The following is a 26,512-nucleotide window of genomic DNA, read 5'->3' as shown; positions in this document are numbered from 1 at the left end:
GAAGCCATGTGACCGAAGTGAAAAGTTAGTAAGGAATGGGGGTAATATTTAGGGACCTTGAAAAGAAAGATTCAGCTTCCAGAAAACCAGAGTCTAGCGGAGCAGAGGCAATGTGGTCAGAGCAAAAGAAGAAATTTAAAAAAGGCAAGAAACACCAAAGTCCAGCGACGGGAAACCCCGTTGTCCCCACATATACCTACCCCCCTCTATAGGGCTTGGCTAATCTGAGACCAAACAATTTAATGGCGCTCATGTCTGTGACTCATGGCATATTTCAAAATGAATGTTCCGGTTAAGAGATGAGAGTTCTCACACCAGGGGTGCCCAGTTTCATGATGACTCTGTTGCCACATTTCAAATGCCACTAATTAATCACAGTAGATGCATGGCTTCTGGCTGCCCCAGCACCTAGGATCACAGAGCGTCTCCCTGGAGACATCAGCAGGCTCAGGGGTCAGGGGCGCAGGCCGTGGCATGGTGGCTCTCCTCCAGGGCTCCCCCCTCAGGGTCTGGGGGGAACATGGTGCTGGGTTTGTCAGGTCAGTGCCCACCCACCCAGTCAGCACATGCTCTGGTTCCCTCTGCACAGAGGAGCTCAGAGGAGGAATCTGTCCTGTGTGCAAGTGAGATCTGGGAAGGCTTCCGGGAGGAGTCCTCGGCTAGTGCTGTCAAGGTTGGATCAGATTTGGATAGGCCCCAGGAAGGAGGGGAGACTCAGCAGCAGCAGCCAGGGAAATCCAGGCATTGGGATCATGCGGAAAATGGCTTCGCTGACTGTTTTCAGTGACCTCCTTCAGGAAAGGTTGTAAGCCCATGGCTGGGACCCATCCTTGTGTCTAAGAAGGACCCACTTAGTGATTAACAAATCAGTTAAGGGCCAGAATTACAATCTGGAGAATCTTAAAAGAAAGGGATGTGGGGGTGCCTGGGTAGCTCAGTCGGTTAAGTGTCCATTTCTTGGTTTCAGCTCAGGTCATGATCTCACAGTTTCATGGGTTCGAGCCCCACATTGAGCTCTGTGCTGGCAGCGTGGAGCCTGTTTGAGATTCTCTCTCTCTCCCTCTCTTCTGCTCCTTCCCCACTCGTGTTGTCTCTCTCTCTCAAAATAAATAAACGGACTTAAAAAAATAGAATAAAAGGACGTGTCCAAAGATCTAGAAGACCCTCCACCAATTCATCGCAGAAGGACCCTGAGCAAGTCCCTTGCCTTCCCTGGCTGTTCCTCCCTGGACGGATTTTATAGATACGTTATTGAGTGAAAGGGAAAGCAGACATTAAGAAGTGTATATTGTAAGATTCTGTTTACGCAAAGTTCAAAAGCAGCCAAGACATCTGGAAAGTAAAGGAAGCCTGGATGTTGTTTTCCTTTTTCTGGGAAAGGTGGGGACTGAGATAAGACACTTTAGGTGACTGGTCGAGTCTGTCCCTCAGTCTGGGCCCTGCTGACACAGATGTGTGAGCTTTGCGGAAATCCACTTAAGGTCTGTGCACTTTTCTGTATGTATTTTATGCTTTGGTTAAAAATGTACCTTTGGGGCGCCTGGGTGGTTCAGTCGGTTAAGTGTCTGACTCTTGATTTCCGCTCAGGTCATGATCTCACAGGTCGCGGGATTGAGCGCCCCCTCGGGCTATGTGCTAATGGCTGGGAACCTGCTGTCTCCCTCTCTCTGCTCCCCACCTTCTCCCTCAAAATAAATACATAAACTTAAAAAAAAAATGCAGTTTTAAAAAAGTGAAAAACTTGCCTGCCTCTGGCCCTACTCCAACTGATGAGTTTTTACAGTTTTCCTGGACTTCTCAGACTGCTAACTGGAAAGAAAGGATGACTTCTCCTCTGTGGATGGAATCTGTGTAAGCTTTGCTTACATTTTTTGTTTTTCCTACAAGGAAATGTTAAATTTAATTCTGGCCGGTCTATTTGTTTTTCTAAATTAACCACTGCCAGAAAACAGACTGTGGGGGCCAAGGGGTGTGTGCGTGCATGCGTGTGTGTGTGTGTGTGTGTGTGTGTATGAATGCTCCCCTCCTATGCCGTTATACTCAGCCATGAAAATAAGTTGCAAAGTGTTTGTACATGTCTGGCTAGGTAGAGAAACTTCCTCTTCAGCTTTCTGTCAGGGTCTCTGGCATAGAGTGCATGTTCTATAACTACCGGTAGAATGAATAAAAACTTGAAAAAAAAATCAAAGAATGAAAGAACTTGGGAGAATAAACAAGGCTTGGACATATGTCTTTATTTGCAGGCATTGCTGGTGCTGGGGTCGACTGTTCAAATACCTTCACTCCTAGTGTGCCTTCCAGACCTTGCTAAGACAGGTAAGAAAAGGGGCATCTGATCTATTTAAAAAAAATTTTTTTAAGTTTATTTATTTATCTTGAGAGAGACAGAGAGCTCGAGCAAGGGAGGGGCAGAGACAGAGGGAGAATCCCGAGCCGGCTCCTTGCTGTGAGGGCAGAGCCTGATGCAGGGCTCGAGCTTTCGAAACCGTGAGTTCATGACCTGAGCTGAAATCAAGAGCTGGATGCTTAGCCGACTGAGCCACCCAGGCGCCCCTACTTTTACTCAATTACCGTTCCAAACCCTCTGATGCGGGCGCCAGGCTGGCCAAGGCCACAGGCACGGCTGCAGCGTGGCCTTGTTTCCAGTGCCTCACAGGGCCCCACTAGCTTGTGTTCGGGCCACTTGTCCCACTGCTGCACGTTACAAAAGTACGGTCCCATTTGGGAAGTCCCCATATTGTGGTGGCCTCAAGATGTCCACTCTGACCACTGGGAGATCCCTCATAGATCACTCTGTCATTTACACTCTTTCATCAATACACGTAACTTTAAAAACCGGGCCAAAGACTCAGCTTCCTTGATCCTCATTCCGAAGCCTATGAACTGTCTCCCAGGGGGTCTACTCCTCTGCCTCATCTTTTAGCGTCCCTGGCATGTCCCGTGGCCACAGAGACCTGACCAGCTGTTCCCGTTGGTGCCTCATTGAGCCGTGAAGGTCAGCTCCCCTGGTGACCCGACTCTGGCCCACGCTGGCTGTGACTCCCGGCAGCCTCCCTCCTCCACTAAGAGCAGAAGTGCCTTCTCGAAGCTCCAGCCTTCAGGCCGCCAGCTCCTCTGGGCCAGCGGCCCCAAGACCCTGCCCTGCTGTGGGGCAGCCCCGGGGATCCGCAGGAAGGGATAGTAAACACCGAGCAAGGCACCCAGTACCCACTGCCATGTCCGGGGTAGACATCACTAACCAACCGAGACGTTATTTCTCCCCGAGCCTACAGAAAGCCTTGGAACCCTTCCTTGTCTAGAACACCAAGCAGGCACCCGCCATCAGTCATCTGGCTACAGACCCTGTTACAGACAAGGTGTTCTCTGAATTTTGCATCAGCATATTACAACCCACTTCCATGAGGGGAACCAAGCCACACAAAAGCGATTGCTGGGGGCGCCTGGGTGGCTCAGTCGGTTGAGCGTCTGACTTCAGCTCAGCTCATGATCTCGTGGTCTGTGAGTTCGAGCCCCAGGTCGGGCTCTGTGCCGACAGCTCGGAGCCTGGAGCCTGCTTCGGATTCTGTGTCCCCCTCTCTCTCTGCCCCTCCCATGCTCATGCTCTGTCTCTCAATAATAAATACATGTTAAAAAAAAAAAGCGATTGCTGGAAACTCATCCTTCAGAAGCTCTTCCATGCATAGCACGGTGCCAGACAAGCTAGGGGTGTGATAAAGGCCCACAGACCCTTCCTTGAAGCTGCTCATGATGTCCCCGGGGGACATCAGTGGCCGTCAGGCTCTCAGGGGTCAGAGAGGCTCTCAGGGGAGGCCCCACCGTGGACAGACTGGCAGCGGGGGCAGAACGGGTGGGAGTTACATTAGCAGGAGAAGCAAGTGCTGATCCCTAGGCTGAGTCTGGAGACTCAGGGGACACACATTTGGGAGGCGGAGGCCATGGATGAGGGAACACCTTAAAGGTGCCACTGTTCTAGGGCAGAAGAGCGAGCTGGGATGAGAGGAGAGTCGCCCACAATCCTAAAAATGGGCACGTGGTCCTCAGAGTCGGGGGTGCGCCTGGACAGCTGCAGGGGAAGAGCCCCGAGGCCCAGACCATCTGTCTGTTCTCCCTGGGGCACCAAGCTTGCTGGCGGGGAAGCGGGAGGGAAGGCAGGCGCACAGGCTGCTGGGAGTCCCCCGCTGTGCTGCAGTCAGAGAACACGGGGCCCCCCAGTAGAAGGTGCTGGGACCAAAGGGAAACTCACAAATGGTTTCCAACAAGGAACAATGTAGCATCGGGGGCTTGGGAAATGCCAGGCGTGGGAGGTGTGAGGTCAAGAGGCAACCAGCGTAGGTTCAAGAGGAATGGAAAAGCTAATGATGGTGAGGAGGAGCCCTGGGACTCCAGCTCAGGAAAACCGGGGCGCACCCTCCTCTCAGCAGGGGGCCACCCCCTGAGAGCCTCATTCCCTCTGTTTCTACCGCATTAAAAGCAGTTTCCACATTCCAGCTCATTTCCTACCTCCCGGTTCTAAGACATTCCCAGTATGAAAGCTAACCTGGAATCAGAGAGCAAGTTTTCCTGGTTGTGCATGACTCACTGGAAAAAGTGTCTCTTGGGCTATTAAAAGAGTGGGGGGTGGTTAGTAAAACATTTGCGCTCAAAGCAAATTATATAGAAACTAAGCAAAGTGCATATCATCCTGGCACTGAATACCGCTTTCCCCAAATAACGAGACAGGAAAAATGGGCTCTTTAGTTAACATGGTGCACAGATGTTCCAGAAAAGGATTCACTGCTTCAGAACAATGCAAACGGAACTTGGCTTGATCAGGCCAAGCCACTGACGAATAGGTGGAAGATGTGTTTATCTGCTAAACTCACACGTACAAAAGGAATGGAGCCCCTTTGCTCCCTTGAACACGCCTTATCGTGCCTGGAAACCCCATTCCTGCGGAGGTGGGGAGCCGATGCCTAAACCCGACAATGAAAGTGATGCCGTCTGTCACTTCCTCCAGGCAGACCCCCTGCGGCCCGCCTGGGACTGTCTGTAGCTACAGGGCCACCACACTCCACAGCCAGCTCGCGTGATGTGAGCATACATACAAAGTTTTAATCGAAGCTTTATAAAGAGGCATGAAAGGGAGCCCATAAACTACCAGTTTCGCCCTGCCCCCCCACCCCGCTCCCCTGTGCCCAGGCTGCCACTGCTAATGGGGGCACTCTTGATAGGACAGATAGAAAACACTCACAGCAGAGGGCAGCACGGGGAGGGGAAGGCGCACTCCAAGTCCCCTGCTAACACCAACACTGAACCTAGAGGCAGCCTCAGGATCTTTCTGAACACAGCGCCCAGGGAGCTATTACTGAACCAGCTGTGGACACAAGAGAGGATATCCAATCGGCCATTCTAGGAATGGGCAGCAAAGTGTCTTGGGATTTCCGCAGGCCGAGTTCAAGTCAGACCCCGTCCCTTACCACTTGTGTGATCTCTGACAGGATAGTTCATTTCCACCTCGGTTTAGTCATCTGTAAAATGGGAATGACAAAGCAAGCCCCGGAGTCTTTTACAGATGAAATGAGATTACAAATAGAAGGTGCTGTTGTCGGGGCGCCTGGGTGGCTCAGTCGGTTAAGCACCTGACTTTCCCTCAGGTCACGATCTCGCGGTTCATGGGTTCAAGCCCCACATCGGGCTCTGCGCTGACAGCTCGGAGCCTGCTTTGAATTGATTCTGTGTCTCCCTTTCTCTCTGCCCCTCCCCTGCTCATGCTCTCTCTCTCTCTCGCTCACAAAAATAAACATTTTAAAAAAGAAGCACGTATCAGAATTAGTAAGCATAATTAAATGGTGAACATTAAACTGTAGTTATTTTTTACTGAAATTTTGAGATACGCAATTATTAGAACGCGCAATTATTAGAACTTATAAGTTTAGAGAGGATAAGAAACTTAAGTTAATTCTATGAAACTTTTGTACATTCAAATGCTTTTTCATTTGTTCAGAAAATTCAGAATTTTATATGCTGTTGTGAAATATAAGTGAGGACAACCTGGTCTAATTTAGGTACCTTTTTTAAAGTTTATTTATTTACTTACTTAGAGAGAGAGAGAGAGAGAGAGAGAGAGAGCAAGTGAGTGGGGGAGGGGCAGAGAGGAAGAGAGAGAATCCCAAGCAGGCTCTACACTGTCAGCGCAGAGCCCGATGCAGGGCTCAAACCCAAAAATCATGAGATCGTGACCTGAGTGGAAATCCAGAGTCAGACCCTTAACCAACTGATCCACCAGGCGCCCCCAGGTACATTTAAAATACGATGTTTTTGGGGCGCCTGGGTGGCTCAGTCGGTTAAGCGTCCGACTTCGGCTCAGGTCACGATCTCTCGGTATGTGAGTTCGAGCCCCGCGTTGGGCTCTGGGCTGATGGCTCAGAGCCTGGAGCCTGCTTCCGATTCTGTGTCTCCCTCTCTCTCTGCCCCTCCCCCGTTCATGCTCTGTCTCTCTCTGTCTCAAAAATAAATAAACGTTAAAAAAAAAATAAAAATAAAAAAATAAAATAAAATACGATGTTTTTAAGGTCAGTGTGGTTTGGTAATACATTTTTCTAAATAAAAGGAGTACCTCGTATAGCATGTCTTTTGCTGGACAGAACGTGTTCAGAAGCACATGAGTATCTCTTATGATCGCACCTACATGTTATTCACGTTTTCAAGTATGTGAGCCGTTTCCAGCGGCTCAAGGACACCCCAAAATCTTAGGCCCCATAAAGAAAATTGCATTCTGTGCACTCTAGATGATGATGCTATCAAAAATCACGTCACTGACGCTTTTCCTCCATGATATTACGAGTACAGAAACCCGGCATATGTGCGTTTCATCAATCAACACGAAGTCCTGTTACCTGGTAAAAAATGCCAGCACCGTTTCCTGCACAGGAACTGTCTGCACTTTGGGGTTCAGTTGCAAGAAGACCCACAAAAGTAGCGTTTTCAGAAGATGAAACTCATCAAAAGTGAACAACCTGGCCGAAATAAGAGAAGACATTTCAGGAATAGCACAATCTCACACGATTTGTAAGAAAGCAGAAAGTTAAAAGTGAGTTGAGGTCTGAGGCAATACCACCCCCGAGTCTGTCGGTCACTTTAGCCAGAGAGAGATGAAGTGACCTTCTCAGGGTCACTGGGACAGTGAATGGCAGCGCTGGGATGTGACCCTCAGCAGCCTGACGCCCACCAGCTGTGCCACCAAAGCCACGGGCAGCATTTAATGAGCCCTTACCACAGACAGGTGTGTGTGAGACGTGTTTGGATGTTTCTTTCATTTAATTCCACACAGCAATCCTGCAAAGTTGCGATACATTCCTTATATGGATATGTGAATTCAGACTGGCCCTATGTTTACTTAAAATTTTAATATTTTGTTCAGCGTGGGTTTTGAGGGGGGGAGGGGTGAAGGGAAAGGGAGAGAGAGAGCATCGCAAGCAGGCTGCATGCCCAGCATGGAGCCCGACTAAAGGCTCCATCCCGGAACCATGAGATCATAACCTGAGCTGAAATAAACAGTCAGATGCTTAGCCGACCGAGCCACCCAGGCGCCCCATTCATTCATTGTGGTTTTTTGCATTACTGTCGATTTTAAAGTATCGCACTACAATATACTTTATCTGAAGACTGAGGGTTGTTTTGTGTCCCCTTAAATTTTGCACCCGAGGTTAGTGCCTCACTCATCACCTTCTAGTCCCAGCCCCGATTGAGGGCTAAATAGCTTATCCAAGGTCACAGGATCCTGGGGTCAGACCTGGCGTGGCTCCGTTCAGCCCCACGCTGGCTGTGGAACTTCCTGCAGGCTGCTGGGCGGCCCCCCAGCCACTACGCCCTCATCTGCAGATAGTGGTGACAGCCAACGCTCAAAGTCTACGTGAGTGACAATGCTGAGTTTTCCTGTCGCTGCGGTAACAAACTGCTATGAACCAAGTGGCTTAAAACAACACACATGCATTATCTTACGGTTGTGGAGGTCAGAAGAATAAAAATCGATCTCACTGAGCTAAGATCCAGGGGTGGGCCGCCTTCTTTCTGGAGGCTCTATGGAAAATCATTTCCTTGCTTTTTCCGGCTTCTAGAGGCCACCCACATCCCATGGCCTGTGGCTCCTTCCTCCACCCTCAAGCCAACAGCACAGTGCCTTCCAATCAATCTCCTTCTGGTTCTGATCCTCCTGCCTCCCTCTTCCATGTGGAAGGAGCCTTGTGATTATCCTGGGCCCACCTGGGTAACCCAGGACGCCCTCCCCAGCTCAAGGTCATCCATCCGCAATGTTTTTCCTCTTTGCCATGCAACTTAACAGATTCACAGGCTCTGGGGGTTGGGATGTCGACATCATCGAGCCGACCACACACGTACAGCTTGCTCAGTGCAGTGCCTGGCACCTAGGAGCGTGCTAATGAGTGGCCGCTGGGACTCGTAAGTGGCAGGGCCAGGTCCTGGCTGCAGAACCCACGCTTGGCCTGCAGCGGCATGAGACTTCTTATCAAGAAACAAGGGGTGAGAGGGAGCGAGTGTCGCTCCCCACGGTGTCAACTCTGTAAAGGAAGGGTGTTTCCCAAAGAGGTTCTCTAAACAGCCTCCAACAACTTGATTATCTGAGAAGTCATTTCGGTGTTTCTTAAACCCCTCGATATTTCCGGTCTTGACCACAGGAATGGCACACTGGCTTCGAAACCTGTCACGGCCTCTGCACCCGCAACTTTGAGTGGTCTTGGTGGGTGGGACCCAAGCTAAGTAGGGACTCTAAAGAACAATGGAAATGTCACCCACCCACCTTTGACACCATTTCTGATCACAGAATGTCTCTTTGCTCTGTTTTCAGGTTACCTACAGATGCATGGGCTTTGACTCTGGCCAGACAGGACCAAATTTGTCACTGTCTGGGCAATGACAGTGAGGCAGGAGGGCGGATGTCACAGCCACTTGATATGATGTGCCCACATAGAACTCCACAGGGACACCAACCACCTCTGGGCTGGGGAGCTACGTGACTCCCAGTGCAGAATCCAAGCTCAAGGTTCCCAAGCCCAGAAGGTTCTTTGGGACCTCTCCAAAGAGGAACAGGCAGCAACACAGGAGGAGTAATTGGGGCTCCATGAATCAGGATTCTGGTTTTACTTTCATTGTGAATGGTAATTGTTCAAATAAAGCCCTGTCTTTAGACCAAGTACCAGTGCTCGAAAGTATTGGCTCCTGCTCAGGACACTCAAACATATTTTCATTTACATAAGAGCCCTGATGGCCTCAATCAAAGCAGGACTTACAGAGTTCTTAAACTTCCCTCGGGGAACATCTGGGCTGTTCTCCCTGTGTTTACTGGGGCTCACTAATAGCCATTGGGAGGCAACTGGCATTTGTTCTTTAAGAGAAGAATGCTTCTAACAAGGCACTGTTGGTCTTTTTTTTTTTTTTTTTGAGAAAATTGTATGTAAATAATAAAGGCCCCCCTTTGAGTATAGAGAACGCCGTCTCAACGCAAACAAGAAACCACAAACAAGGGTACCCACGGCAGCATCGATTGCCACGACAAAAAATGAAGCAAAATAAATCAAACGGCCATTAAGAAGGGAATGAAAAATTGTTCTCTATTCATTCTATGGAACCCTGTACAACATCAAATTTAAAATGCTAATCAGATATGTAAGTATCAATATGGAGAGAACACATCGCATCATGTTAGTGAGTAAGGTAAAGCGGCAGAACATTAAAGTCACTATGAGAACATTTATTTGAAGTTTAAGCCTTTGCAAAATGTTATTTATGGACACACATATATGTAGTGAGACTATAATCACACGGATGAGTTCGCGCGAGCCCATGACAATGGTCTGATTGTCTTTAGGGAGGGAGGGAGGGAGGCAGAGAGAAGGGAAGGAGAATAAGGCTGGGGAGGGTGCACAGTCGAGTCCTGCTTTATTGGTAATGTTTTCTTTCTTATGACAAAATGCCAGTGTTCATTTTGGGAAGTGGGCCCAACTGTGATCTTCCTACATTTAAAAGTTTTTTCTACAATGAAAAATAGATCCATCAATATCCTTATTGATCTTGATTATCAATAAGGAGAAATGGGCTAGGCTGGTAATGACCTGGGGTTTTGGGGCCGCCCGGACCTGCGTTCAAATCCCATTTCTCATGCTACATGGAGGGAGCCTGGGTCAATCTTTGCATTTCCCGTAATCTCCATTCCACAGGTAAGAAAGCAGGTAACAGTACCCACCTCACTGGGTGGCTATAGGAATTAGGCTGATAACCCACTCAGAGTGCTCTGTATGCAACAAGTGCTCAATAGTTAGTAGGTATTGTTGCGATTAGCCAGAGAACCACCAGCTTCAGGAACTATTACTTTTTTTTTGAGAGAGAGAGAGACAGTGATGAAGGGGCAGAGAGAGAGAGGGAGACACAGAATCTGAAGCAGGCTCCAGGCTCTGAGCTGTCTGCACAGAGTTTGACACGGGGCTCGAACTCACAAACTGCGAGATCATGACCTGAGCCGAAGTCAGACACTTAACCTAAGACTCAGCCCCCCAGGCGCCCCAGGAACTATCACGTTTGAGAGCCATGCCCCGTGGCGTTCCAGATGTTAGTGGGAAAGCTGTTGGACAGGCCTGATGTGGAGGACGGGGGGGGGGGGGGGGGGGGGGGGGGGGGGGGGGGAGGGGGCTTCTCTTGGGAATTCTTGAGCCCTCAAGACGTGTGGTGTCCTCGACAGGAAGCCAGGGAGAAGCGGGCACACCCCCGTTGCAGGGGCGGCAAGGCAGCCTTCCTGCTGATAGGAACCAGACAGCTTGCCAAGTTTCCCATGTTCCTGAGTCTACAAGGAGCTTGGCTTCCAGAAAACTCGGAATGAAGCTTTCATAATATTAGAGTTAGTGGAACAGGGTAACCTAGTGGTGACCTCTAAAGACAAAATGAACTGAAAACCCAAGGCCCAGGCAAAGAAATTAAAACCAGAGGCCCTGGAGGCTAGTAAACCGGTGTGTATTTTATGCGAGGTCATTTATAAAATGGAGAGCAAAACCCAAAGGGAGCTGAGGTCAAAGGGACTTCAGAAAGGGAAGGTGAACAGCCCAGAAGTTGAAGCACCTGCTGAGAAGGATGTTGTTCCGATGATGCTTAGAAACCCAAACACCGGGGGGTGGGCCACAGTGTACCTTCCTGGGCCCCGGGGATGCACCATCCCCGACCTCAAGGGTTGGTGTGGTCACACGGCTGCTCTGGCGTCACGTGACTTGCCAGGACGACCCAGATCTGGTGGAGTTCTGGTTGCCGGGAAGCCTGGTCTCTGTGACGAATGAAGAGACGTTGCGGCATGGAGGGTATGAGCCTGGACCTTGGAGCCTGAGTCCCAGGTTGGAGCCCAGCCCTGCCTTTTACTGTCCCTCTTATCTTAGGGGCAATAACTACCTATCGCATAGGGTTGTGGTGGTTGAAAGGCACAGTGCACAGGGCTGCACACATACCCCAGTGTGCTTGGTAACAGCGCACTCGTCCAAAGGTTTGTTCTTCATTAGCTGCGGTCCAAAGTGCCAGATCCACCAGCCAACAAGTGCGCCCGGATGAGGAACCCGAGCCTGGGTGAATGTCTAACAATCCCGCCGGGCACGGGGTGCGGCCAGGCCCTGTCTTCCAGCACCCTCTTTTCCCCACCTCCCTCCAGCTTTAAAGCAGGCGGTCACTGGACATCAACAGGGCGGGTGAGGAGAATGTGCCCCGGGGAACACGAACACGAGTCTGGGAGCCGTTAGCCCGGTCTCTCCAAGGCACATGGGCCCCATGACATGCTCAAGGCCACACAGGGTCTCCTCCAGCTGCCGGGATGGCTCTGGGTTGTGTGGACACAGCTCCTGGGGGAGGGGCCCGAGGAGCAGGACCCAGTTCCCAGCTCTGTCATGTCTCTCCAAGCTTGTGAGTCTAGACGCTTGACGTGGAAGGTGCTTGACCTCTTTTCCTGCCTAGTGGACATTTTGTAAGGCCTGTTCCATCACCAAGGTTCTGGCTGTGGTCAGACAACTTTTCCCTTTTCTTGGTCAAATACTACCAGGGTGCGACAGCTCAGTCTTTCCAAGGGAGGGACAGTGTTACGAAAAGTCTAAGGGATGCCTTGTTTACCTTTTCCTCCACGGTTGTGTAACCTTTCCTCTGCCGGAGGCTGGGGAAAAGCATCAGGGAGTAGGGCAGAATGACACCAGGAGTGCCCCCCCCGAGGGCCCCAGAAGTGTTCCTGGACTGGGTTCCTGAGGTCTTCCTGCTAATATGGTCTCCCTCCACACCAGAACTCTGTTCTACCAACCACATTTCTCTGTAAGTGCGAGGGCCTCACAAGCCACTTAGTAAATTCAAACCAACAGTGGAATGAATCTTTGCAGATCTAATTTCTGATATCAGATGCTTTCCACCACACGACCACGAGTAAACATTCCATTTCTAACATACGGCTAAAATGTTTAGCGGAATTTACTTCTCACTTTTGAAACCTGCCCAAAGGGAAAACAATCTCGGTACCTTGGCAATGGGTATCGAGAACCTTTTCAAGAGTCCCAAAGAGTCATGGCAAGTAAATGCAATATGTGATCCTAAACCAGATCCCGCACTGGGGGGAGGAATGTTATAAAGGACGGCACTGGGCTAATCATGTCAAGGCATTAACATCAATGCTAAATTCCCTGAAGTTGACAACTGCATTGTGATTACATTAAAAGGTTCTTTCTGTTAGGAAATAAACACTGAAGCATTTAGGAGACAGGGTACATGATGTGTGCAACTTGCTTTCAGAGGGTTCAGGAAAAACTAGGTGGGTACACAGTTACACCTACAGATGCAGATGATCAAACAAACAGCAGAAACTGAACAAAATAGGGTAAAGGGTATAGAGATATTCTTTATACTGTTCTTGCCATCTTGATTTGTTAGAAATTATTTTCAAATAGAATATTTTTTAGAATGCTTTTTACCTGTGACAAAACCAGAAAGTCCTGTTGACTTAATAATGTCACTTCTAGAAATTTCATATGGGAAGATATCTGGGATGAAGACAGAAGGAGGTACGTTGAAGGAGGTCACCAAGGCACTACTTTCATATTGATAGAACACTGGAAATAAGCCTAAAAGGCCAAGAACTGGGGACGTTTCTAGGAACTGGGCTGGAGGGGAGCAGACTGGTGGGTACCAAGGAGCTCGGCAGGGCTGAGATCCAAGGTAGCCCCCGTGGGTGCCTCGCGGCCGGTGAGATGTTGGGGGTACGTGGGCATGCCAAAATCTCTTTGGCTAGAGATGTTCTTGGAGGGGGTCAAGAGCTGACACAACACCCCGAGTCAGAGGTCCCCGCAGTGGTCCAGACAACAGATGATGGAGATCTCTGGCTGGTGCCTGTGGAGAGAAGCCCTTGGAGACGGGCTGGGTCTTAAAGTGCTACTGACGCAGTCGGGGCGGAGGGCCACGTGATGTTCAGAAGGCCCCCCAAGATTCCAGTTTGATCAGCCGCTAAAGGAACACAGGGTGGGGGCCCCCAGGGTTGGGTTTTAGCTCGAGCGTCAAACAGAGAGTCTGGTGTCTGGGTCACATCTGTTCAGGAGAGGGCTCAGGGCTAAAGGCAGGAATCAATTTAGGACGAGAGTGCTTATTTTCTGTTTTCTGCGTTTCCCTGTTTTCCATTTTCCACAGCGGGTGTATATTAATGTTGTCAGGATTTTTTAACATTATGTAGGCAATTACCGAATGAACCACCATGTGGGTCACGGGACAGCGGGCACCCAGAAGGTCCTCACCCCAGTGAAGGAGCGTGAAGGGATCTTGTCCCCATCCCTACCCACAGTGCCCTGCGTTTCAGCCCCCACCCCGGCCAGCTGTTCCGGATGGTGGGGAGTTTGGGATGGAGGACGTGTAGGACACCTGGCATGGCCAGCAGAGGTGTGGATGCACCCCGCTGGAGCACCCCCCTCCCAGGACCGGCCCTGCTGCCCCAGGCCCACCCCAGGGACAGCTCCTGGTACCCCCCCCCCCCCCAGCATAGCACCCCTGGGCACCAGCTCTGACCTGGGGGACCGAAGTACTCTGTGAAGCAGCTCCTGCGGGATTTTCCGGAGGTGGATCTGTGTTCCTACCAGAGGGACCAAGTTCATTTCCAGCCACTTCTCGCAGGCAGTGGTGAGCTGCTCTTCCTTGTACTGCGAAGGCAAGAAAAGCCAAGGATAGATAAAGCGATCCCTGAACTCTTGGCGCCCTCTGCTGGCCTGTGACAATGCTGCCTGGTGGTCTGACCACAGGACTTGCACACTGAAATCTCCGGGCTGAAGTCAGTCACGGATCATGGAAGGGCCTGCAGGGTGTACCCCAGATGGAGTGCTGAGGCTGGTGGGGGGCACATACCCTGACATCAAAGTCCAAAGGAAGTGGGAAGGTTCTCCCAGGGCCAGGGACCTTGGCAGGGTCTCAGTACGCTTTGCACATCCTGGGGGCTACAGTCCTTCCCAGGCCAAGAGTGGCCAGAAAATGTTGACCAGAATGCAAAGACACTGCCCACAGAGTGACTTTCTAGTTACTGATGGACGGTGGGGACACTTATTGTCTTTGACAAAATAGGCACTTAGCACGTTCTTAGCTGCCATTACGAGAGCACTGGGACCAGCCGATCGTGAGTGAACCAGACGTCATGGTCAGATGGGCCTGTTTCACGGGGTGAGTGCCCATCCAGGCCAACGGTAGCCTCACAGAGGAAGGCAGGGATCAGATGGCCTGGGGTTCGAGCCCAGCACTGCCACTTAGAAGCTGTCACCCTGATCAGGATGGATCCGGTGGTGTTCTCCTCTGAGAATGAGACCATTAGATTACATCATTTATTCCCGATACTGGCACAGTGACTGGCCCCAGGGCAAGGGTACGGGGATGGGACACAATTCCACCTGACTCCAAAAAGGATATCCTGGAAGACTGTCTGCTATTCTGGTGAGAAAGACTGTGCTCATATTTTTTCCTCCTTACTTTTTAAGTTTTTGTTTACATTTATTATTGTTATTATTATTATTATTAATATTTAATTTTTGGCTTTAAAATGTCCTTTTGTTTTTTAATTTTTTAACACTTTATTTATTTATTTGTTTGTTTGTTTTTAAATTTTTTAACACTTTATTTATTTATTTATTTATTTATTTATTTATTTATATTTTGAGAGAGTGAGCAAGGCGCAGAAAGAATCCCACACGTGGCAGAGAGAATGCGGAGCCCGAAGCAGGGCTTGAGCTCACCTGAAGTAGGGCTCGAACTCACGTACCAGGAGTTCGTGACCCGAGCCAAAGTCGGATGCTTAACCGACTGAGCCACCCAGGCGCCCCTAAGATGTCCCTTCAAAATAAAATTATTTTTCATAATTGTTTGGAGCTGGGCCTGGCGGGTAAAATCCTAGAGGCTGGGGGGTGCTCCCCAAAGTCCCCAGGTGCCGTATGCTCTGTCCAGGTTGTTCTCACCTTGCAGCCGGCCAGGTAAAAGCTCTTGATGGTGCTTGGCGTGAGTCCCTTCATCATCAAAGCCACACACCTGCAGAGAGAGAAATGCTGTTCCTGGAGGGTCCCGAGGCTGCTTTCAGAGAAGGGGCAGCCCCAGAGGTTTCATTCACCTCCAGGATGGTGGGAGAGCTGGAAACCGAGTGTTTGCCAGAGGTGCGAGTCCTGCCGGCCACCAGGCATGGTGTTCTTTAGGTGCTGGCTCTTACCAGCGACAAACGGGAACAGAATTAGCTGGGCTTGGAGTTAAGGCACAGAAGTTAGTGTTCTAAGAGGCTGACACCCTCACTCGTGCTCCCCCTTTCTCACGGTCAGACTCATTGGCCAGGCTGAACTGGAATGGCCAGGCTTCCCCAGACCAGGGGAGGCAAAGCAAGCCTGAAACATGCTCATACATGCATGCACGTGACAGCCCTGAGCCCAGCTGGGCCAGTGCGCATATCTGATGCACGAAATCAAGGAACCGTACCAGATGGAACCGGCACGCACACTCCGCATCCCCCAAAGGGGAATGGCTTCTGCTACGTGTGATTCAGACCAGGGCAGCCATCTGGGTGATTCTGCCCTTGGCTGGGAGCTCAGCCAAGATGACCTTCGAGGTCTTGTTCAGCACCTGGATTTGTGATGCTATCAGAGTGACCCACACGACATTTCTGTTCCCCTATACAAACACACCCACACACACCCACGTACCACACACACACACACACACACACACACACACACTGAGGCTTGTGCTGTCACATTGCGGCCAAATGTACCATCAGCCTCTTGAAGGCAGGTGACAGCCAGCCCAGCGGTGTGCCAGGTCGACCGGGATCTGACCTGTAAGACCTGGCCACAGCTATCTGGAGAATCTTGAGCAAGGTCCATATGCCCGCGTGCAATGACGGGTGTGGCTCATTATCCCCAAAGCCCTTGCGCTCTGACCTTGAACCAAGTTGGGGCGGAGGAAGGAAAATGAAGAACCTGTCATTCTTGGCTTAGCCCCCAATAGCCAGGGCTAGGGTTCCAAGAGTAAGATGGGCCCCCAATAGCCAGGCTAGGGTTCCAAGGAAGCTGGGCCTGAGGTAGGGCAGCCAAGGCTGAGAGACAGCAGCTGGAATCCCTGCTCCATGAGGGAGGCTGGCCTTCCGGCTTAGGGACCAGAGATATTAGAACACCAGGAAAGAGCTGCTCAGAAGTGTCCTGAGCAAGGAAGCTGGGGCTTAGCAGTTTTATGAAGTCTGTATGGCACGGAAGATGGGTGGCATATACAACACGAGGGAAATCTCAGCAAACCCCGGACGATCAGCCATCAACTGCAGTCCAGACTGGACTCCTTAGTTAGCCCCAGACCCTGCACAATCCGGCTGTACCTACACCTGCTGGTCTCCCACCTCCCGCCACCCACCGTCCAGGTCAGGCCATGCCAACACGCTGGAGCACCTTTTCAAGACTCTGGTCCCCTCAGTGTGTCCTCGGTTGTCACGTCCAGGCCTCCGAGAGCCTGCATCCCTCAGTTCATAGGACGTCTGCATCCCTCATAAGGCTTCTTGATGCTCTTGATCGAGCATCTGGCCTGAGTCATTTCAGGCGCCCCAGAAATGAGACCCCTGCTCAAAAGTGTCTTCGGGGTTGAATCTGGCTGTGTGGACTCTACGAAAGTGAATTGAAACCTGCAAGATCCTTGGGAGAGATCCTACCCCTGCCCTCTACAGAGCAGCTGATGTCCTCTCTTGTCTTGGATGGGAAGTTCATTCATCCATCCATTTCCTCAAAAGAGGATACTGAGGCGTAGAGCAGAACAAGCTTGGTGGATCATCCCTGCCCTAAATCCCCTATGTTGAATCCCAGAAGGTATTAGGAAATCAAAGACTACAAGACACCAGCTCGATGTCCAGGACGTGACTGCAGGAGGCACACATCCCCGAAAAAGCCCAAGGGAAGGGACAGAATATTCTAGAAGAGTGAATCCCATCAGCAATTTTCCACTCGGTTCACCTACCCTTTCGTAAGTTACTGGAATGGAGCAGTATTACGGGATACGGAAAAGGGGGAGGTTCTAAGAACTCTTCTTGTTAATCACTGGGCCCCGTTTACTTGAAATTAATCACACATAACACAAAATGTTCCATCTGGGAATCTCCATCCTTCATTCCACTTTACTCATTTCCTGTGCCCTGGAGACCGTAGGGCAAGAAGCTTCAGAGGGCAGGGCCCTTGCCCCTCTGGTCCTGGTGTCCTGGAGACGCCCAAGACGTCGTTCTTAAAGGAGCAGATGAGTGAACGAAGGTGACGGAATGAGCTGGCAGGTGACTGGCCCCAAGCAAACCTCACCTCACCAAATGCCACTGAAAGTCAGTGAACCCCTGAACGAGCAAGCGACACTACCTCCTCAGCAGAGCAAAGCCGAAAAGGACAGTGTTAGGGGTACAGGTTCCGAGACCCCTGGCCTCCTGCATGTTCTGGCGGCTCTACTGTGGCCTTATGCAAGTTACTCACCTTGTGAGGCCTCAGTTTTCTTGTCTGTGAAGTGGACATAATGATATACCACCTCCCTGCAGGGAGGATAAAGTGAGGTCACCCTCGCCAAAAGCTGAGAACAGTGTCTGACCGGGGCAAAGGCCCCACCTCAAAGCCCTTCATGCCGACATCCCCTCACCCTGAACAAAGTCCCGCGAAGTACTCAGGATGAATGTAATGAGCCCCATTTCACATCTGAGAACACTGAGGCACAGGGAGACCAAAGAGCGGCTTAGAGCAGGGCTCAGCACAGACCCTGCTGCTCGCATCCTAGGCTGCTTTTGGCTTTGCGGAAAAAGTCTAATGAAAACTGGGAGCCTCTGAATGTCAGCCCCCAAGGCTGCATTGCACTCTCCTGCTTTCAGTACCCACATGTTCTCTTGGTGCCCATGAACCCAGGCAACCCTTGGCAGGATGAGCAGGCTTTCACATTCGATGTCCATCCACTGTGAATGCCTCCTGGTTTCCCCTGCTCGGCACCCCGGACAGGCAGCCCAGGTGGGTCAGTGGGGTCTGAATCCCCAAGAGAAAGGCTGTGCCCCCAGTGGGCAGCGGGACTGGTGGGCAGCTGACTTTGATCTTTGCATTTTTCTCTCTTCTGAAAGATCTACCGTGACCGTGTGTAACATTTGTAAGAATAAAAATATTACAGGGGCGTTTGGGTGGCTCAGTCAGTTAAGCGTCTGACTTCAGCTCAGGTCATGATCTCACATGACCTGCATCGGGCTCTGTGCGGACAGCTCAGAGCCTGGAGCCCGCTTCAGATTCTGTGCCTCCCTCTCTCTCTGCCCCTCCCCACTAGCACTCTGTCTCTCAAAGATAAATAGAAAACTTTAAGAAAAAGACTGGTTTTTTTTGAAGAATACTGAAAGAGACGGGTGGATTCATGCCTCGGTCCCTCTGCAGACTCACAGCTCTGTGCCAAGAAACCCGGATGTTCTAGCCCGTGGACAGCGGCCATTCTATGAATGGGCCAGGGGGCACCCCCTCTACCTTGCCCAGGGCTGGGCCTGGCCCGAGCCCTGCTATGTTTCCTTACCTTTGAAACAGGCTGCTGAACTGGAGAACGTGTGCGGAAGCCAGCACGGCCAGCACGTCGTCGACGTTCATCTCCACCTGGCTCAGGTAGAGGCTCTTCAGGGCCATGGCGAAGGCTGGGAGGCAGCATCCAAGAGAGAAAGCCGTCAGCCCGGGGCTCTGGACCCCGCGTCCCTCCCTTGCAGGTGCCCTCCTGGCTGGATGCTCAAGGGTCCCCTGGCTGTGTTGGCAGAGACGCCCTTAGAGGAAATGCACGTGCTCGGACCTGAGCACAGCTACAGCCCGGGCTCCCAGCCTCCACCAAGGAAGATGAAGCCAAAGAAAAGTGAGCTCCTGCTGAAAGAATGCGATTTTTTTTTCTAATATGAAATTTATTGTCAACTTGGCTTCCATACAACACCCAGGGCTCATCCCAACAGGTGCCCTCCTCAATGCCCATCATCCATCACCCACTTTCCCCTCCCCCCCCCCATCAACCCTCAGTTTGTTCTCAGTATTTAAGAGTCTCTTATGGTTTGCCTCCCTCCCTCTCTGTAACTTTTTTTTTCCCCTTCCCCTCCCCCATGGTCTTCTGTTAAGTTTCTCAGGATCCACATAAGAGTGAAAACATATGGTATCTGTCTTTCTCTGCCTGACTTATTTCACTTAGCATAATAAGTTCCATCCACATTGCTACAAAGGGCCAGATTTCATTCTTCCTCACTGCCAAGTAGTATTCCATTGTATATATAAACCACATCTTCTTTATCCATTTGTCAGTTGATGGACATTTAGGCTCTTTCCATAATTTGGCTATTGTTGAAAGGGCTGCTATAAACATTGGGGTACAAGTGCCCTATGCATCAGCACTCCTGTATCCCTTGGGGAAATTCCTAGCAGTGCTATTGCTGGGTCAGAGGGTAGATCTATTTTTAATTGTGTGAAGAACCTCCATACTGTTTTCCAGAGAGGCTGCACCAGTTTGCACTGAAAGAATGCTATTCTAAACCCATCCCGGGGTCTGCGCCTCAGGGGTTCTCTGCTAACCTGGGCTCCATGGCCTGTGCAGGGAGGTGACTGCCCAAACATGTACAGAACGCTGTGTGCGCGTGGCTGTGCTTTTTTCCTAAGGAAAATCTTGTCCTCAGAGTCTGGGGTCTCCCAAAAAGTTAAGGATGCCTAGAGGGGCACCTGGGTGGCTCAGTTGGTTGAGTGTTCGACTTCAGCTCAGGTCATCATCTCACGGTCTGTGAGTTCGAGCCCCGCGTCAGGCTCTGTGCTGATGGCTCGGAGCCTGGAGCCTGCTTCAGATTCTCTGTCTCCCTCTCTGTGCCCCTCCCCACTTGTCCTCTGTCTCTCTGTCTCTCAAAAATAAATAAATGTAAAAAAAAAAAATTAAAAAAAAAAAAGGATGCCTGGAAAGAGCCCGGATATTTTCATATCTAAGAACTAAGGTCTGGGGACCAGGGAGCAGAGGGACTGGGCTATTCCAAATTTTCCCCGATCCCAGTCAGCACTGTGTGGGAGCCAATGCACTCCGAGGACAACTGGTCTACCCGGTGCTTCTGCAGATGGCTTCCTGACCTGCACATTTGCAGACCATGACAGCATGTGACAGCACACGTGCTTCATTAAGACTGAAGTCCATTTCCAGGTGGCCAGGGTGCAGTGGGAGAGGGTGAGCTCTCTGCTGCTGGCAGCCAGCCAGGGATGGGAGTCGGTAGGAAGGGGCACACGAAGTGCTCCCTGAGGGAGGACGGACCTGAGCCTCCCTGCCTCTGGGTCTAATGAGCCTGCGACTTCCTTTCTCCTCTGCACCCTCCACACCTCTTTTCCAGGGATGAGCACCTCTCTTTAGCTGCATTCCACCGTCTCTGCTCTGCTCAGCTAGTTTTAATCAGGAAGTACTGAACACTGCCACTCCTCTGTGGTTCTGTTGTTTGTTTTTAAAGCCGGGAGGGCCGTTTGTTCAATGGCATTCTTAGCCTAAAACGACAGGGGTACATTACCAACTTTAGTGACCACGGGGTCATTGATCTTCAAGGAAATGATCATCTTCTTCGTGGGGGGTCTTTCCTTGATCTTCCCAGGCAGCTGAGCTGGTAAAGGAAAAAGAAGAGGGATGTAGGGACCTGATAGCTGCAGCAAATTGTGCCGGGTACAGGGGGCGGTCCCACGGCCCTTTTGCAACCATGACCTTGGCATTTATCGCACCAGGTTTTGTTTCTGTTTGCTGGTTTGGAAGATGTATTTCTGAAGTGATTATTTATTTAGAAATAGTGGAAGAAGTATAAGGAGCTGTAAAAATAGTTCAGAGTTCCCGTGCGCTCGTCGGCTACCTTGCCCCCCGCTCTTAAACAGCCACTGTGACGGTCAAAGCTGGGAAACCGTTGCTCTCACTGCACGAGTTATTTTTCACTAGCTCCTCCCGAGCTCACTCTCTCTCCCTGCCTCCTCCCTTTCTCTCTTTAGCCTGGGAGCAGTTTGAGGGCAAGGGGTGGGCCACTGTCATCTCTGCACCCAAGCACGCAGCCCAGACCTGGCACAAGATGGGATCACAGTGACCCCCTGCTAAAGAATGAGCATGGGAAGCAGGCACCCACCCTGTGGCTGTGGAAGCTTTGCCCCACAGGTGTCCAAAGAGAGGACCCCTGCCACCTAAGGCTTCCAGGAGGCAGGGGAGGGGCAGCCCGATTCACTGCCAGCCGCTCAGACTTATTCTGAGACGTGAGTTACAACACACACCGCTCTCAGCTCTCCAGCGGCATCCCACACCCTTGGTACCAAGCCGAAGCCCCTCCAGTGGCCCCAAGACAACCAGTCTCCGGCTCAGTGGACCCCAAACCTGCCTCTTTGTGGCTTGTTCCACAGAAGAGTCGCGGGGCTCCATCCCTTCCCCATCAGGCTCCCTCCTGCCTCCATATGTAACGTAGCACCCCACCCTCACCTTCCCCCCAAACTGGCTTTACTTTTCCTCCTAGACTCACTGTTACCACCACCTGCGATTACGTCATGTGCCTGCTGGTTTTTCATCGGGGGGGCCGGCACACCGGACGGTTTACTCACCACTCCATCCCCGGGACCCGACACAGTCTTGCCCACACGGGTCCCCAGTAAATGAGTGGATTCCATCCCCAGAATCCTAAGCCTAATGAGCTCAAGGTTGTAGGTGATGAAAAATGACACGAGTCAGGATCCAAAAAAGGATGTCACGCTGTTCAACTACGAAGACCGCGGAGAGAAAGGGAGAATAAAGATCCATTTTCCTCAGACGTGCAAGGCCCCGTCGAGCCTCCCCTCACCATGCTCACGGCACCTGGCTCTCTTCAGGCTCTCATTTGGCAAATATTTATTGAGCCTTGTTCTCTTCTCTGAATCATTTTTCTCCAGGATTTCAGAACCACCTCTCGCCTGCACGCTGCATTCTGTCCACCTCCACTGGGGGCACTGACTGGGACGGCTGCACGGGTGCTGGGCACCGATGAGGCACTCCGGAAGTGGCAGTTGGTATCATCATGGGTCATGCTATTTATTGGGCTTTATCGTCATTTTGGGTTGGCTTGTCTGTCCCCCAACCTCCTGACAGAGTTCCTAGGACCATGCTTAGGAGGGGTTAAGCACTTGACATTTGTTGAAGGAAGAAAGGAATATCATTGGCTGGGTCAGAGTCAGTGGAAGACAGAACTTCGACTTTCCCTCTGTTTTATGTAGAACCTCAAAATCGAATAGGAAAGTAATAGCTGAATCGTGTGCTTCTGAGGTTCTCTGAAACCAAGGTGGTTCCTTTTCAGGAAAAGAGCACAGTTTCTTCCTTGGGGTTCTTCCTAGAGAAGAAGCATGTCCTGCCAAAGCACAGCTAATCCGGGACTCTCGGTGGGACAAAAATGGGCAGCTGGGGGCGCCTGGGTGGCTCAGTCGGTTAAAGCGTCCGACTCTTGATTTTGGCTCGGGTCGTGATCTCGTGGTTCGTGAGGTTGAGTCCCGCATCAGGCTCTGCACTCACATGCTCTCTTTCTAAATAATTTTTTTTTTTTTAAAGTGAGCAGCTAGGACAGCTGTGTGTGGCCAGTACAGGGGTGCTTGCAGGAGGCTGCCTCTCCACACAGGCCACCACTCCAGGATGCAGTGCGGGTGTTCTCAGGAACCCAAAGCAGGGGTCATGAGACCAGCCATGCGCTGTGAGATGCGTCCTGCTTTCCCAGGTGCACAAAGGCCGGTAGCCGTGTCTACTGAGCATCATGCGAACATGGTCCCCAGGGCCTGGTGCACATGCTGGTGCCTGGGAAGAGACCCCGGAAAATTGTGACAGTCCGGGCAGTGGGGATTCATCTCTGCACCTTCCCTGACACCCCCCAGTCAGGCCCAGCCTCTAGCAGGGGGTTGTCTTCGCAGGGCCCAGTCTTGTCAGTGAGATCATTCTAGACGTATCAAAGACCACAGCATTAACAGTCATTCTATTTTCTGTTTCCAATTCTTTCTTTTTTTTAAGCGTATTTATTTTAGAGAAAGAGCCTAAGCAGGGGAGGGGCAGAGAGAGAGAGAGAGAGAGAGAGGGAGAGTGAGAGAGAATCCCAAGCAGGCTCCACACTGTCAGCACAGAGTCCCACACGGGGTTTGAACTCCCAGACCATGAGATCATGACCTGGGCGAAAGTCGGACACTTAACCGACAGAGCCACCCAGGCGCCCAGGTTCTCTGGCTTTTCAATGCACTCATGTCTGGGTCTCCGTGGTCTTTCCCCGGGTGCCTCGTGAGTGTTCTGACTCAGACACAGGGGACACGGAAGGAGGACTCAGTCCCTTTCTCGAAGACACTGGGACAGACACTTGGAAAGAGTAGGGAAGATTGTGAGTGCGCGTGAGGGACGTCACCGTCCTGGGGGAGTGCCGCAGCCTGCTCTCAGCTCCCAGCTCTGCCAGGAAGGACTGAGTCAGAGGCCCCCTGGCCAGGCCCTCTCTCCAGGCTCAGGGTGCGGCAGCAGCCGGGGGCTCAGCCAGCCTGTCTGGCCGGAGAATAACAGAACTTTGCTGCCACATCCTGGAAGGCTGGCTGCCTTGGGAAACCTTGAATTTTTCCATGGTCCCTGCTTAGGAGTCGTCCCGAAGCGATGCCAAACTTTATCGCCCAAAGAAGGCAGTGCATCTGGAGAAGGACTTAGGGGACACAGAAGGGGAGCCTGGGGATTACGAGGGTTGAAAAGGACAAAAAGAAAGAAAGAAATGGCCTGAATACGTTATGGAATGACGTGAAGTTAGGAGAAGAGAAAGCAAAGGAAACATAACATCGACGTACAACATGTAAACCTCTAACCAGCGTATCGGGCCAGATGTGACAACTATGCCTGCCTTCCAGAAAACTCATCAGGAGACTCCACACCACCGTTTGTTCTTCTCAAAGAAGCAGGGAGAGTCTCCACCTCAGCTGGCAGGACTGGGTTGTTATGAGACAAATAACTGACATTCACTGAGCGCTCAATATATGCCAGGCATTGGTCTAGAACTTCACAGGTATTACCTTCTTCTCTAGGCTTCAAAGGAACATAGTGAGAACTATTTATTATTCCCATTTTATAGCCAGAGACTGAGGTTAAATCCTGTGATGAGGTCACACCACGGGCCTTGCTCTTATCTGCCAGAGTGGCCTTGGTCTCGAAACAGATGACCAAACTCAAAGCTGGGGAGCCTCAGACCAGAGGGCATTTGGGGCTCAGTGCTGGGTGCCAGGGAGAAAATACCTCGCAGAAGACTCTCCAGTTCCTTTGTGGGCCTCTTGGTGCTCTGGGCCAGCGCCATCAGGTAGAGCTTGCTCAAGGTCTCGGACTGGAAAAGCTGGGGCTGATGGAGTTCCCATCTGGAGCCCAGACATTCGAGAATCACGTCTGAGGAGAGAACACAGTGCTGAGTAAATGCTTCCACGGCGTCCCTACCAAGAGACGTGTCAATCCCCCACCTTGCATTCAGTCACAGTCACTGAGCAGATGGGCAGCGGCTTTGCTGGGCCCTCCAGGAAGAAAACAAAAAGACAGCGTGGGCCTCGGGGCACTTGCTCCAGGGGGATACAATAAGCAGAATTACAAGGCAACACAGAAAGAGATAAGTGGCTAAGAGCGGCTGACCAACGGCTGTAGGACTCCAGAGGGACATGCGCTTTCCTCTACTTGGGGAATTGGAAAGGCTTCATGGGGAAGGGACACTGGCTGGGACATTCTTGGGGGCCTCCCCATAACTTCCCATTACGGTATGTCTCACCCTTGGCACCGATCATATTTGGGGTCAGATAATTCTCTGCTGGGAGGCTGTCCGGTTCACTGTAGGTTATTTAACATCCCTGGCTTCTACCCACTGGGTGCCAGTAGCACCCTCCCCCCCCCCACAAGTTGTGACAACCCAAAATGTCTCCCGACATTGGCAAATATCCCCTGGGAAGCGATCTCACTACCCAGTCCCCTGTTGAAGCTACTGGGTATGGGTGCTTAATTTTCACCCACTTGAAAGGCGACAGCAAAGTGCAGCTCAAAGTCCCATCACCAGGAGGCAGAGTCCTCATAAGCCTCCCTTGGAATGGGGACCACTGGAAAACCCTGTTACAGGGATGGGACAAGATTATAAGGTAAAGGAGGCTTTTGCAAACTGTAGGGGGCTATGCAAGGGGCTTTATCTCATGCTTATAGTATAGGTGATTAAAAAGAGAAAGGCTTTGGGGCGCCTGGGTGGCTCAGTCAGTTGAGCGTCTGACTTCGGCTCAGGTCACGATCTCACGGCGCGTGAGTTCGAGCCCCGCGTCGGGCTCTGAGCTGACGGCTTGGAGCCTGGAGCCTGCTTCGGGTTCTGTATCTTCCTCTCTCCCTGCCCCTCTCCTGCTCACACTGTCTCTCTCTCAAAAATAAATAAACATTTCAAAACATTAAAAAAAATTAAAAAATTGAAAAAGAGAGACACTTTGATGGGAGGGCAGATGGGGGACCCAAGGATACCCGGCCAGGTGAGGCATGAGAGGTTGTGGGCAGGAGGCCTCTGCAGGCTGGACTCCTGTTAGCACAGAGCTGGTGAAAGCTCAGGTCTAGACGGGACCTCGAGGGCCATGAGCCCCCATCGACTTGTTTCTTGGCCTTGCCGTTATTTTGACTGCATGAGCTTGGGCACCTGTTTCCTCTCCTGTCACTAACATTGTCACTCACCAACTTTATGGTATTGTTTTGTGCTGCGGTTCAGCATGTGGGCTCGCATGTCAAATCTTGGGTCACCTTGGGAAACGGTCTGGTGGTGCCGGGCTAGAAAGAATCCTACTCTGTTTTGGGTGGTTTCAGGCAGGAGCAGACTTGTGGATAAAGCATGTGCCCTCACTGGACACCCACTTTTGCTTTCACGATGGCCCATGCCTGGCAGGCATCACACTTCACCCCAGAACTCTTTTCTCTGAGCCAGGAGATGGCCCCAGACTACTCCTCAGGGCCTCAAGTCAACCAGAACCCAGAG

The 26,512-nt window shown here is 51.2% G+C and overlaps 1 protein-coding gene across 3 annotated transcripts in view; it reads right to left on the bottom strand.

Annotated features, from left to right (window-relative positions):
- The window catches only part of BTBD16 (BTB domain containing 16), a 44,981-nt gene that overhangs the window by 12,112 nt on the left and 6,357 nt on the right, over positions 1–26,512 (bottom strand). For all 3 annotated transcript variants that reach the window (XM_042908961.1, XM_042908962.1, XM_042908963.1), the window contains 6 exons: positions 24,772–24,915; positions 21,047–21,136; positions 19,060–19,174; positions 15,480–15,549; positions 14,053–14,183; positions 6,876–6,995 (listed from right to left, as the gene is read on the bottom strand). In XM_042908961.1, coding sequence (XP_042764895.1) covers positions 6,876–6,995; positions 14,053–14,183; positions 15,480–15,549; positions 19,060–19,174; positions 21,047–21,136; positions 24,772–24,915 — 670 coding nt within the window. The remainder of the gene's footprint in view (positions 1–6,875; positions 6,996–14,052; positions 14,184–15,479; positions 15,550–19,059; positions 19,175–21,046; positions 21,137–24,771; positions 24,916–26,512) is intronic.

The sequence above is a fragment of the Panthera leo genome, chromosome D2, assembly GCF_018350215.1.
Source record: "Panthera leo isolate Ple1 chromosome D2, P.leo_Ple1_pat1.1, whole genome shotgun sequence".
NCBI lineage: Eukaryota > Metazoa > Chordata > Mammalia > Carnivora > Felidae > Panthera > Panthera leo.
This window is presented reverse-complemented; position numbering and strand designations above follow the sequence as displayed.